The 14425-nt window shown below is 36.5% G+C and overlaps 1 protein-coding gene across 1 annotated transcript in view; it reads right to left on the reverse strand.

Annotated features, from left to right (window-relative positions):
- TMC3 (transmembrane channel like 3) overlaps nucleotides 1-14425 on the reverse strand; it is a 141042-nt gene that overhangs the window by 94287 nt on the left and 32330 nt on the right. The window contains exons 7-8 of the mRNA XM_053719325.1: nucleotides 5870-6012; nucleotides 5422-5569 (exon numbers count right to left, since the gene is read on the reverse strand). Of these exons, the coding sequence (XP_053575300.1) occupies nucleotides 5422-5569; nucleotides 5870-6012 (291 nt within the window). The remainder of the gene's footprint in view (nucleotides 1-5421; nucleotides 5570-5869; nucleotides 6013-14425) is intronic.

Genomic DNA, 14425 nt, shown 5'->3' on the forward strand with positions numbered 1-14425 from the left:
ATATTATTAAAAAAAATAATATTAATAGTGGTTGAGTTCCAATAATAACAACTAAGTTAAATATATTGCATATATCAATATCCAGGTGTAAGGCTGTCACTAGAAATACTCAATAAGTATACTGAAGTAAGAGGTACAAAGTGGATGATCTTGAGAAATGAATCTCAGAATAAACAAGATTTTACTAATTTACAGAGCATTGGCAGCCAGAGAGTTACTACAAAACTATACATAAGACATTCACAGATAGGTTGGGATGCTCTTAACATGAGCTCACAGGATGCAGCATATTCTTAAATAAACTTAGACTATAAAATCATCATTTATGTATAATTGTGTTGGGTGGCGATGTTATCTTTTCATTTAGATATACAAGTTTATACCTCAGGACAGTCATCCAATTCCCGTTCGGAGGCCCTTGAATGTGTAGCTGTTATGGCATATGGGGTGGTTAGGATAGTGACGAGACCGACATGAACGGATACGTTCGACCAACTGCAGTTGATCCAGCCAGACTGCAAAGTGTAAGAAAACATGGTTACATATGGACGTGTTTGGCCGAGCAAGTGACGGCACAGAGAAGATCCTGATGTTGACATTCACCTCTGGATACCAGTATTGATCCTTCTTCCATCTCTGGTGGCCAGCCGCATCCACCCAGTGTATTTGTGGTTTCCCCACAGGGCAGTCAGTAGAGCTTGAGACATCCATGATTAAGTGGCTCTCACCACCCAGGAATAGCAGTTAGATGAACCTTCTTCACCCAGCAAACCAGGGGTGAGATGGATAGGATGATGGTGCAAGGCCACCATCTTACCTAGCCAATTATCCGGATTAGAGCTCCAAAAGGTGCGATCTTCATAAAAGTAGTATTGGTCAAATCAGCAGAGCTTCATAGTATAGTTGCTGTGTAGTAGGGATCAGGATTTTTAGCCGATTCTTGGCTAATCGGCGGATTATCCTCCTGAGATCAGGAGCCTCTAAATTTGCGACCAGATATGGCCGCTGCCCAAACACCCCCCCCCCCCCAGGTGTGCTCATAACAGTGTTATAGAGTTGTGAATAAAAAGCCAGGGAGTCTCATTCTATTATGAAGAGTAAAAGCAGGAATGTTTCAGCCCTCTGTGGCAAAAAGGACTGTAGAGTAGGACCAGTCGAATTGGAGCACCTTGAAAGTGGTGACTGGCTAAGCAGAATATGGCCATATTGTGTGACTAAGTTCCCAATATTATTTAAAAAAGAATAGTTGTCTCTTGATGTATTTGCAGGCAATTTTTTGCAGCAGTAAAAAATATGTTGTGCTTTGGAAAATGGATGTGCGCTGATACCTCTTTGTTTGTGTAATTACTGGGTCATATTGGCAGCACTCCTAGATGTGGATTTAAACTTTATATATAAAGAAGAATGTTAAAACAGTACAGTCTAAATTGCATTATCATAAGGTGTAAAAATATTATTTAACTCAAATTGCATCTATTTAGAATAAATTGATATATCTAAGCTTCAGTAATTGTTGTTCTGGAAAGAAAATTAATAAAATAAAGCGATTGAATTCCGATTGGCTGATAGGATTCAATCAGCTAATCGGAATTAAGGTAGGAAAAATCCTATTGGCTGATGCAATCAGCCAATAGGATTGAAGTTCAATCCTATTGGCTGATCCAATCAGCCAATAAGATTGAGCTTGCATTCTATTAGCTGTTCCAATCAGCCAATAGAATGCGAGCTCAATTCTATTGGCTGATTGCATCAGCCAATAGGATTTTTCCTACCTTAATTCCGATTGGCTGATAGAATCCTATCAGCCAATCGGAATTCAAGGGACGCCATCTTGGATGACATCATTTAAAGGAACCTTCATTCTTCGTTAGGACGTCGATGGAAGAGGATGCTCCGCGTCGGATGGATTGAAGATGGACCCGCTCCGCTCCAGATGAATGAAGATAGAAGATGCCGCCTGGATGAAGACTTCTGCCGGTCTGGAGGTCCTCCTCTGCCCGGATCTGATGAAGACTTCTGCCAGTCTGGAGGTCCACTTGTGCCCGGCTGGGTGAAGACGGCTCAAGGTAGGGTGATCTTAAAGGGGGTAGTGTTAGGTTTTTTTAAGGGGGGTTTGGGTGGCTTTTAGAGTAGGGTCGGTTGTGTGGGTGGTGGGTTTTAATGTTGGGGGGGTTGTATTTCTTTTTTTACAGGTAAAAGAGCTGATTACTTTGGGGCAATGCCCCGCAAAAGGCCCTTTTAAGGGCTATTTGTAATTTAGTATAGGGTAGGGAATTTTATTATTTTGGGGGGATTTTTTATTTTATTAGGGGGCTTAGATTAGGTGTATTTAGTTTAAAATTCTTGTAATTATTTTTTTATTTTCTGTAATTTAGTGTTGTTTTTTTTTTTACTTTAGTTTATTTGATTTAATTGTAGGTAATTGTAGTTAATTAATTTAATTTATTTAATTATAGTGTAGTGTTAGGTGTAATTGTAACTTAGGTTAGGATTTATTTTACAGGTAATTTTGTATTTATTTTAGCTAGGTAGTTATTAAATAGTTAATAACTTTATTAACTATTGTACCTAGTTAAAATAAATACAAAGTTGCCTGTAAAATAAAAATAAATCCTAAAATAGCTACAATGTAATTATTAATTATATTGTAGCTATCTTAGGGTTTATTTTACAGGTAAGTATTTAGTTTTAAATAGGAATAATTTATTTAATTATTGGAATATTTATTTAGATTAATTTAAATAATATTTAAATTAGGGGGGTGTTAGGGTTAGATTTAGGTTTAGGGATTAATAAAATTAATATAGTGGCGGCGGTGTAGGGGGGGCAGATTAGGGGTTAATAAATATAATGTAGGTGGCGGCGGGGTCCGGGAGCGGCGGTTTAGGGGTTAATAAGTTTATTTAGTTGCAGCGGGGTCTGGGAGCAGCAGTTTAGGGGTTAATAAGTTTATTTAGTTGTGGCAGGGTCCGGGAGCAGCGGTTTAGGGGTTAATAAGTATAATGTTGGTGGCGGCGGTGTAGGGGCGGCAGATTAGGGGTTAATAAGTATAATGTAGGTGGTGGCGGTGTAGGGGGGGCAGATTAGGGGTGTTTAGACTTGGGGTACATGTTAGGGTGTTAGGTGTAGACATTTCCCATAGGAATCAATGGGATATCGGGTAGCAGCGAACATGAGCTTTCGCTGCTGTCAGACTCCCATTGATTCCTATGGCATCCGCCGTCTCCAGGGCGGCAGATTGAAAACCAGGTACTCTGGGCCGGAAAAGTGGCGAGTGTACCTGCTAGCTCTTTGATAACTAGCAAAAGTAGTCAGATTGTGCCGAACTTGCGTTCGGAACATCTGGAGTGACGTAAGCATCGATCTGTGTCGGACTGAGTACAGCGGATCGTATGTTACGTCACTAAATTCTACTTTTGCTGGTCTCTAGCCTTTGATAACTAAGGCGAATCAGGCTCGCCACAAATATGCTGCTGAATTCAAGTGTATTTGCGGTTGACGGCTTGATAAATAGAGGCCTATGTATAAGTCAGCTTCCCCCAAACACTATTGTGGTGTTCAAAGGTAAAAAACAAACATACCAGGATGCAGAATAAACATTTTGCAAATTAGAGTAAAAGACTACATTATCTTATAGAATGCAATCCTATCATAATAAAACATAATAAATCTGCCCAATATTTAGAGTTGTATAAAGAACACTAGGCATATTCTTAAATTTGGCAGATTGAGAAATAGTACAAAAAGAGAAAAGGACATTACAAGGACAGTGCCAAAGCACACTCAGAATCTAGAATTTCTTTGCTCTCTGTTGTACCAATAACACACCCCTCGTTAGCCTCTAAAAATGTGATTTTTTTTAAAAAAAACTTGATATGCCTACATATGGTAAGAGTAATAGAAGAAACAAAAAGATCATTCTAAGGGGAGGCCTTGGTCCCTAGGGCAATACAAAAGTGCTGACCAATGATATTACAACATTTCAGCATATTCCTATTTGCCATTCAAAGTACAGTAGCATTCTCTAATGAGATGATATAAGATAGTAAATGATACTAGTATTTTTAACCAATCTGGCACAGTAGGAATAAGTTGTTGTTTCCAATTTTTCAGGATCAATCTTTTGGTACAATTAAACAATCTTTAAATTGGTTTAGCTGAAAATAAGATTTTGAAATGGGTATCCCCATACAGGTTTTAATTTGTAGTAAAGATATTTGGATGTATCCTTTTTTCCCTGTAATTTAATGATAAAAATTGTGCTGTCTTTGCACATTACCCTGATCTTCCCCTAAATGACCACAACAAATGAGACAAGATTCAACATTTTCAATATTCTATTTAACGAGTATGTTCCTCAAGAGTAGTGTAAAAGCAAAGCAAAGTCTGCCAACAAAATCACAATTAAATACTTGTAAAACATTAATTTTGTATGCAGTCTATTATACTATGCATTTATAAAAATACTCTAATGTCCCTTTAACCTCAAGATGCAGTTATTTAAAACATTCTAAAGCAGCCATGATTAAAGGGCCACAATACCCAAATGTTTAAACACTTGAAAGTGATGCAGCATAGCTGTAAAAAGCTGACTAGAAAATATCTCCTGAACATCTATGTAAAAAAAGAAAGATATTTTACCACAAAAGTTCCTCAGTAGCCACCTCCCATTGTAAAGGATTTCTAAGCAGCATTTTAGTGTGTCTGTCCTGGGACATCTTAGGGTATGAGCATCGTGCACTCTCATATTATTTCACCAATCAGGTAAAGGAACCTTACTATGAAATCTCATGAGAGTTAAGTCAAATCTCATGAGATCACAGTAAGAGTTCATGACCTCAGCACTGCTGATGCTGATTGGCTGCTGTTCATGTCTTCATTTCTTTTTTATTTTTACCTGCAGCTGGGAGCAGGTGAAGTCAAACTTTTTACACAGGACTTACTCTGCTGAGCTGAGGAGATTGTGAGGTAAAATATCTTCCTTTTTTACATAGAGATGCTCAGGTGATATTTTCCTGTCAGCTTTTTACAGTTATACTGAATCAGTTTCAAGTAGGGTTGCCACCTCAGCCATGTTTTCCTGGACACTTATGAGTTACACATGCTGCAGGGTGTGCAGGGAGGAACATGTATTGTGTTTCTGGACAGCACTATTCATGTTCCTCCCTGCACACCCTGCAGCATGTGTAACTTATAAGTGTTCTGTATTTTAAGGCACAGGTGGCAATCCTAGTTTCAAGTGATTTAGCATCTGAGTATTATGTCCCTTTAAATCCTGTTGTTGAGATGAAATAACATATCAGCTTTTCCCTAAGGAAATAAGATTCATGTGAAGGGTCTGGTAAGGATAAACTGATTTGTCACTACAATAAACAAGACACTGCGATCAAGATTTTCAGTGTTAAATGTAGTTGGACTTACCCTGATGCTGTTGACTATGGCAGCTGATTTGCTTTCGGCAGCTTCTGTATTGCCAATAAGATAATCCCAGGCACAGAATACTCTCCAGCAAAATGTGTAGTTTTCATCTGACGCACTTGCTAAACTCATTTTTGAGTTCTTTGCCATTCTTGGAATTTCATTGCAAACAAAAATGAAATAGTTATATCAGCATAACAATTATTATTGTTTTTTTTATTATTATAAATTCTTAAAACACTTTATCAAATATGTTACTGTATTATAAATAAAAGGTGGAAAATGTTGATATATAAATTTTAATTCTTAAACAGAGCATGAAAAAAATACAGTGACAAATTAAATACCAGATTAACTAAGATAATTACTATTGTAATACTATTTGTTCATGCAGTAGATTCATATCAGGAATATTATATACTTTTTATTTAAAAATAAAATAAAATATTACTTTCTTAACAATGTGATAAAGCTGTAGGCAAAAACAGCCATCCCAACAAGGAAATATGCCAGTGGCAGACGATACCCAGCACTTCCTATCTTCCGTTCTTTGCCGTAATAACCATAAAACAACACTGAGTATTGGAGATAGCCCTAAAAAAACACAAATAATTTTCTGTTTATATAAAACAAAATATGTTAGTCAGATGTAGTAATTACTTATGTTCTGCTTGAATACAATGGTCTAGTGTTATGGCAGCTAGGCAACCGCCTAAAATTTTGCACATTCAGGGTCCTTGCATGACTTTCCACAGCAAAAGAAAGGCTGCCAAATGTATTGCCTTTGTGGCACCAGTAGGTGACTTAATATATGCAGGTATCAACTGAGAATCTACTAGTTACCTATGTTCACTAAAAATCTCCAATCCAAATAAGTCAAACACAAATATTGTATATTCTAAGGCTAAAGATAATAATCCAATAATATTAAAATTGAACGCAATGTCCAACTAGCAAAGTCACTATACAACTGCGGTCCAAGATAGTTCACAACCTGCAGTGTAGGTGTGCAATCAGAAATATCACATATGTATTTTAACTGCTACTTTGTTGCTACAGAGCGGAGTTAACTTCCTCTAATTGTGTCAATATTAGGCTGACATCTATGTCAGATAACACTAATATATATGTGTAGTATCAAACACTCAATTACCTTAAATATAGATACTTCTTTATAATCTCAAAACAATAAAATCATTACAGGAATGAAAAAAAAAAAAAAACAAGCTGGGAACACTTACCCCAAATGGATTAAATCAAGAGATAGGCCTCTATTTATCAAAGTCTGGCGGACCTGATCCGACAGTGCGGATCAGGTTCGCCAGACCTCGCTGAATACGGAGAGCAATACACTCTCCATATTCAGCATTGCACCAGCAGCTCACAAGCGCTGCTGGTGCAACGCCGCCCCCTGCAGAATCGCGGCCAATCGGCCGCCAGCAGGCGGGTGTCAATCAACCCGATCGTACTAATCGGGTTGAATTGTGGTGATGTCTGTCCGTCTGTTCAGAGCAGGCAGACAGGTTATGGAGCAGCGGTCAAGCGGGGCATCAAGCTCCATTTGGAGCTTGATAGATAGGCCCCATAGAATTAGGCTGTTTTTTTATCAGATTAAAAAATCATCTTTAAAATATAAAGAAAATTCAAATTCAATTCTGGCATTAACCTCTAGTTTTGAACTCTGGAAAAAAACTGGTATAGCACGAATAACACTATATAATTTAAGAATTGTAAAAAGTTTCCAAAAAATAAAAAAAATTAAAATTAAGAACAAAAATTAAAATTACTTGAATAATAATCTAAGCACTTTATAGGAAATAATTGTAAACACATAGCACTTGTAAGGACAAATATAATAATAAGTAAACACAACTGAGCACAAGACGTTTAAAATTTAAAAATAAAATTTTTAAATAATAATTTTAAATATTAGTTTCACCAAAAAACAAATTAACATAGTTCATTTGGAATTGTACTAGCTAGATATGTCATATATATAATGATGAGATATATCGATAAAAAAATAAGTTAAAATAGATTAGGTAATCAAGATCCCAAACATCTCTTATATCTTTATAAAACTAAAGTCCTCTAGAACATACTAAATTGTAGCTTTAATATTGCTTAAACTGGTCTCTAGTTGTAATAAAATAATTCCCCTCACCTCAAATTTGAGATCAGCCAATATCAAAATATACTAAGTATATAAAGTTAAAAAAAGACCCAATTAATCTCTTATAACTAGAACCCCCCCCCCCCTTTTTTAATAATATTATTTGTAGTTCCAAATATTCACAGGTATTTGCCCTTTCGTATAAATCATGGTGTAAAATAATGGACACCAAAGAGTAAATTAAAAGTTCAAGAAAATTCCACTGAATAAATACTAACTTACATTAGATTAGGTATTGTGGGTAAATATCTGCTCCTTCATATAGCTCATAGTGAAATGTAAAGTAATATAATTGTAAACCAATTGTTTAGCGAATGTAAACAGAATATCTATAGTAGCTTAAAATAACTAAACGTAATTGGATATAATTTTAGAGTTGATTGTATATATCTATAAAACTAATGAGTATTCACAAAACTAATAATGCTGGCTAATATAACTATCAGAAATTTGTAGTAATATCCACACAAATTGCATATACAAAAATAATAATACAGTTTTGTATTATAATAACATTGTTCCTTTTAACTGGTGGTAAAAGTTAGCTGCAGATAATCTGGTAAGCAGAGTTTGAGAAAGGCTTGTAGCCGAAACGCGTTACTCTGTTTTTGGATCCTTGTGAGCAACCGTAGTTTGCCCGCAGTAGAATCAGAAGCAGTGCAGGAACAGAGATTCAAGTTTATGGAAAGCGATTATTGAAAGTCGCGACAATGAATATAGGACCAGAGGGGACCATCAGGATACAACATCTATGATCTATATCTGCAACCACCAAAGTTATGGTGTAAATAGCTAAAGGCACCTTAATTTTAAATACTTTGCCATACTTTAGACAAGAATCCCTTGTCTTCTCTGTTTACTTTATAGAGATGCTGGGACCAGAAGCCTTAAAATTGATATTGAAATGCTAACTTGGACTCTCTGTTTCTTTTGTAATATCCCTTTTTGCAATCAAGGGTGAAAGTGTTTCCGCTATTGCAGTTTAATGCAACATTGTTTTTTAGTGTTTTAATCTTTTATGTACAGTATGTATGACTTTTTTTTCATTTTTTTTTCATTCCTGTAATGATTTTATTGTTTTGAGATCATAAAGAAGTATCTATATTTAAGGGAATCGAGTGTTTGCTACTACACAGATATATTAGCGTTATCATCTGACATAGCTGTCAGCCTAATATTGACACAATTAGAGGTAGAAGTAGCGGTTAAAATACATATGTAATATTTCTGATTGGCACCTACACTGCAAGTTGTGAACTATCTTGGACCGCAGATTTAACCCAACGAAGTTGCATAGTGACTTTGCTAGTTAGACATTGCGTTCAATTTTAATATTATTGGATTATTATCTTTAGCCTTAGAATATACAATATTTGTGTTTGAATTATTTGGATTGGAGATTTTTAGTGAACATAGGTAACTAGTAGATTCTCAGTTGATACCTGCATATATTAAGCCACCTAGTGGCGCCACAGAGTCTTTTAACTTATATCTGAATTTAGATTTAAGGGAATAGTTTTGCAATTTGTCTGTAGGTATTTATTGAGGAGATATACCTATCTGTAGGCATTATATAGGTATACATATTAGCGCTGGTACACAACTCTTTATTCTGTCTAAATGTATTGCCTTTACAAATAGGTGTATTACTGCCAGATATGGAGTGTACACTCACTGACCTGTGCATATTACTTTTAGCCAAAAAAGGTAAAATCACTAATCTGTGTGTAACTAGCAGCCAACTCAAATTACTACTGAATGGATACATATCAAGTCCCTGCTCAGTTGTGATAAATATTTATATAATGAAATAAAAGCAGAGTCTATTATCACTATAGTGAATAAATTGGTCCAGTAAAAACAATCTTTATGTCATGACCCCCATTTAATAAATGCCTGGTGGACAAAGTCCGCTCCCGACACTTAGCGCTAGCATGCTTACCCGACACCGCATTAGCCCAAGAGTCCTAAACCCCAAGGTAATTATGAATATTTCACATTCCATTGTTTTTCACGTAGAAGAAAATGTTATTTATATTCTTCACATAGAACAAATAAATGTATATATATATATATATATATATATATATATATATATATATATATATATATATATATATATATATATATATATCAATGTAAATATTTGCATAGGAAATTAGTACATCTAAGCAAGTATCCCCGCTTGCTTTCCCCCAGAAATTCTTAATATGCAATGTTTCCAATGCACAAGAGAATTGTGGGTAAGATATGCAAATTAGGTATGCAAATTCTCAGTTTTTTTGCTTCAAAAAAATACACACACAAGGCATACCTTGTTTTATTGGGCTTCACTTTTTTGCTCTTTTTACAAATATATATATATATATATATATATATATATATATATATATATATATATATATTTGAACTATAAAAAGGGATATGAAGTGGTACATATTAATAACACTATTTAAAGGACCAGTCAACACTGTAGATTTGCATAATCAACAAATGCAAGATAACAAGACAATGTAATAGCACTTAGTCTGAACTTCAAATGAGTAGTAGATTTTTTTTCTGACAATTTTAAAAGTTGTCTTTTTCCACTCCCTCTGTACCATGTGACAGCCATCAGCCAATCACAAATGCATTCACGTACCATGTGACAGCAATCAGCCATTCACAAATGCATACATACTTATTCTTGCACATGCTCCGTAGGAGCTGGTGACTCAACAAGTTCAAATATAAAAAGACTGTGCACATTTTGTTAATGGAAGTAAATTAGAAAGTTGTTTAAAATTGCATGCTCTATCTGAATAATGTAAGTTTAATTTTGATTGAGTGTCCCTTTAAAGACTGGGGATTCAGCACTCATTTAAAAAATTAAATAAATGCAACACTCTCAAAGATAAGTATCAAAAACAGATTTATTTATACAAAGTATAAAGCATGAACTCGCTGCAATGACAGTATTCAAAAAAGTTACTGGAAATAGCACATAAGGCAAGTTAAAAATACACAAAATCTATCTAAAACAGGACTGGTCCTTGTATGACACAAAGCAAGTTACGGTAGCATCATAAAGGCTGTGACACACTGCAAGCGGAGCGGTGCGCAGCGTGTAGATGCAGCTGTGCGCGCTCAGTGTGTCCTGCCTTTTCATCTCTGAGCACTCTGCTGCGTCAGGTCGCGTAGCTGAGCGCTCAGAGATGAAATAATTGAACTTCAGAAGCGATGCGACGCGGTGCGAAGCAGCTGCATCGCCTCGTGCCGCATCGCTTGCAGTGTGTCACAGCCTTAAATAGTATTCCTGCAAAAGGAGCAAAAATTAGCTCAACAAATAGTATAAGTTGTGGACATATGCACAGACCAACTACACCCAATCAAATACTCAGAACCCCCAGGAGAACTTTGGAGGCCACAGCTGAGCTGAGACAGGAAAAAGGGATCTAAGTTGTCTGTGCACAGCCACTTAACATGTGGTAAAGCGTAAAAACACAACTTCAAACAATAGTAACAAGCAGGAGGCGTGGCCTCACTAATATTGGGTACAGAGCTCTGTATATACAGTATGTTATATGTCATAGAGTGGTATTTCACTGGCATAGTTAAAGCGGACATCTATAGATCAAAAATTCCACAGTATTGTTAACCAAACATAGGTCAAAGTCCCGGTATTGAGGACAGAGACTTCAATTAGAGCAGTCTGTTAGCTGTTCACAAATATCCAAGCTGGGTAAGTGAGAAAAAAGGAATGAGGAATTATATTGGCACAGTGTCATAATGAATTAGGAGTCTGGAAGGTATAGACCTCGGTGCTACCCCCAAATACTAAATCTCAAATAAGGGAAGGAAGGGGATAGAACAAAAGTTGGGGGTTATTAGCACTCACAACTCCTGTGATAGTAACCTACTGTATTAAGACAGTTAGTAAGGTGTGTATGGTTTAGGTATAAAATTATTTTTTAATAAATAATCATTAAAAGTGATGAATATCACCTATCTCCCAATAGAGAGATATGAGCAGAGCTAAGTTAAAGATAAAACCAATGATTGACAAAACACTCTCATCAGTGTACAGAAGTCCTGGGGTAAAAGCCTCCCTGTATTCCTGGCTGTAACTGGATACACGGCTTCAGGTGACCCTAGATTATATATCACCCCCTTGATAGTTAAAGGGAAATTATTCCGATTGAACATGACATTTTAAGAAACTTTCTAATTAATTCCTATTATCAATTTTTCTTCATTCTCTTGGTATATGTATTGGAAAAGCAGGAATGTAAGCTTAGGAACAGTGCTTGCTGATTGGTAGCTAAATGCAAATCAAACAGTGGTAGCGCTGCACAGAAAATCAAACAGTGGTAGCGCTGCAAAGCAAATAAAACTGTGGTAGCGCTGCTTAGCAAATCAGACAGTGGTTGTGCTGCATAGCAAATCAGACAGTTGTTGTGCTGCATAGCAAATCAGACAGTTGTTGTGCTGCATAGCAAATCAGACAGTTGTTGTACTGCATAGCAAATCAGACAGTGGTTGTGCTCCACAGCAAATCAGAGAGTGGTTGTGCTGCATAACAAATATATATATATATATATATATATATATATATATATATATATATATATACATATATACACAGTACACATACACATATATATTATATATATTTATATATTTACACACACACACATATATATATGTATACAGGGAGTGCATAATTATTAGGCAAGTTGTATTTTTGAGGATTAATTTTATTATTGAACAACAACCATGTTCTCAATGAACCCAAAAAACTCATTAATATCAAAGCTGAATAGTTTTGGAAGTAGTTTTTAGTTTGTTTTTAGTTATAGCTATTTTAGGGGGATATCTGTGTGTGCAGGTGGCTATTACTGTGCATAATTATTAGGCAACTTAACAAAAAACAAATATATACCCGTTTCAATTATTTATTTTTACCAGTGAAACCAATATAACATCTCAACATTCACAAATATACATTTCTGACATTCAAAAACAAAACAAAAACAAATCAGTGACCAATATAGCCACCTTTGCAAGGACACTCAAAAGCCTGCCATCCATGGATTCTGTCAGTGTTTTGATCTGTTCACCATCAACATTGCGTGCAGCAGCAACCACAGCCTCCCAGACACTGTTCAGAGAGGTGTACTGTTTTCCCTCCTTGTAAATCTCACATTTGATGATGGACCACAGGTTCTCAATGGGGTTCAGATCAGGTGAACAAGGAGGCCATGTCATTAGATTTTCTTCTTTTATACCCTTTCTTGCCAGCCACGCTGTGGAGTACTTGGACGCGTGTGATGGAGCATTGTCCTGCATGAAAATCATGTTTTTCTTGAAGGATGCAGACTTCTTCCTGTACCACTGCTTGAAGAAGGTGTCTTCCAGAAACTGGCAGTAGGACTGGGAGTTGAGCTTGACTCCATCCTCAACCCGAAAAGGCCCCACAAGCTCATCTTTGATGATACCAGCCCAAACCAGTACTCCACCTCCACCTTTCTGGCATCTGAGTCGGACTGGAGCTCTCTGCCCTTTACCAATCCAGCCACGGGCCCATCCATCTGGCCCATCAAGACTCACTCTCATTTCATCAGTCCATAAAACCTTAGAAAAATCAGTCTTGAGATATTTCTTGGCCCAGTCTTGACGTTTCAGCTTGTGTGTCTTGTTCAGTGGTGGTCGTCTTTCAGCCTTTCTTACCTTGGCCATGTCTCTGAGTATTGCACACCTTGTGCTTTTGGGCACTCCAGTGATGTTGCAGCTCTGAAATATGGCCAAACTGGTGGCAAGTGGCATCTTGGCAGCTGCACGCTTGACTTTTCTCAGTTCATGGGCAGTTATTTTGCGCCTTGGTTTTTCCACACGCTTCTTGCGACCCTGTTGACTATTTTGAATGAAACGCATGATTGTTCAATGATCACGCTTCAGAAGCTTTGCAATTTTAAGAGTGCTGCATCCCTCTGCAAGATATCTCACTATTTTTTACTTTTCTGAGCCTGTCAAGTCCTTCTTTTGACCCATTTTGCCAAAGGAAAGGAAGTTGCCTAATAATTATGAACACCTGATATAGGGTGTTGATGTCATTAGACCACACCCCTTCTCATTACAGAGATGCACATCGCCTAATATGCTTAATTGGTAGTAGGCTTTTGAGCCTATACAGCTTGGAGTAAGACAACATGCATAAAGAGGATAATGTGGTCAAAATACTCATTTGCCTAATAATTCTGCACTCCCTGTATATATATATATATATATATATATATATACATACACACACATATATATATATATACATACACACACACACACATATATATATATATATATATATATATATATACATATATATGACATCAAAGGAAAGAAATCCAGCGAACCGTCTTGAAAACATCAACTTCTTCTTTATTAAACATCAGGTACAAAGAGAGATTACTCACTTGTCTTCTTTGTTTGTAGTAATCCGACCCTCAACCAGTGGACCTTACTCAAAACTGCTGATGTTTTCCGGTCTTTGCTTTCGGTTATTCCGGTTCGTTCATGAGGGTTCAGCTGTAGCCCTCAGTTTGAATATCTTGCAGCTACGCGTGTTTCACCCTTACTGGTTATTCGTGTAGGGCTTCATCCGGCTTCATGAGCCCTCATGAACGAACCGGAATAACCGAAAGCAAAGACCGGAAAACGTCAGCGGTTTTGAGTAAGGTCCTCGTTGAGGGTCGGATTACTACAAACAAAGAAGACAAGTGAGTAATCTCTCTACACACGGAGATCCAAGACACGCTGCAATCAAGCTAAAATTGTGTTGTTACTAAAGTTTTGAAAGAC

Source organism: Bombina bombina, chromosome 6, assembly GCF_027579735.1.
Source record: "Bombina bombina isolate aBomBom1 chromosome 6, aBomBom1.pri, whole genome shotgun sequence".
Taxonomy (NCBI): domain Eukaryota; kingdom Metazoa; phylum Chordata; class Amphibia; order Anura; family Bombinatoridae; genus Bombina; species Bombina bombina.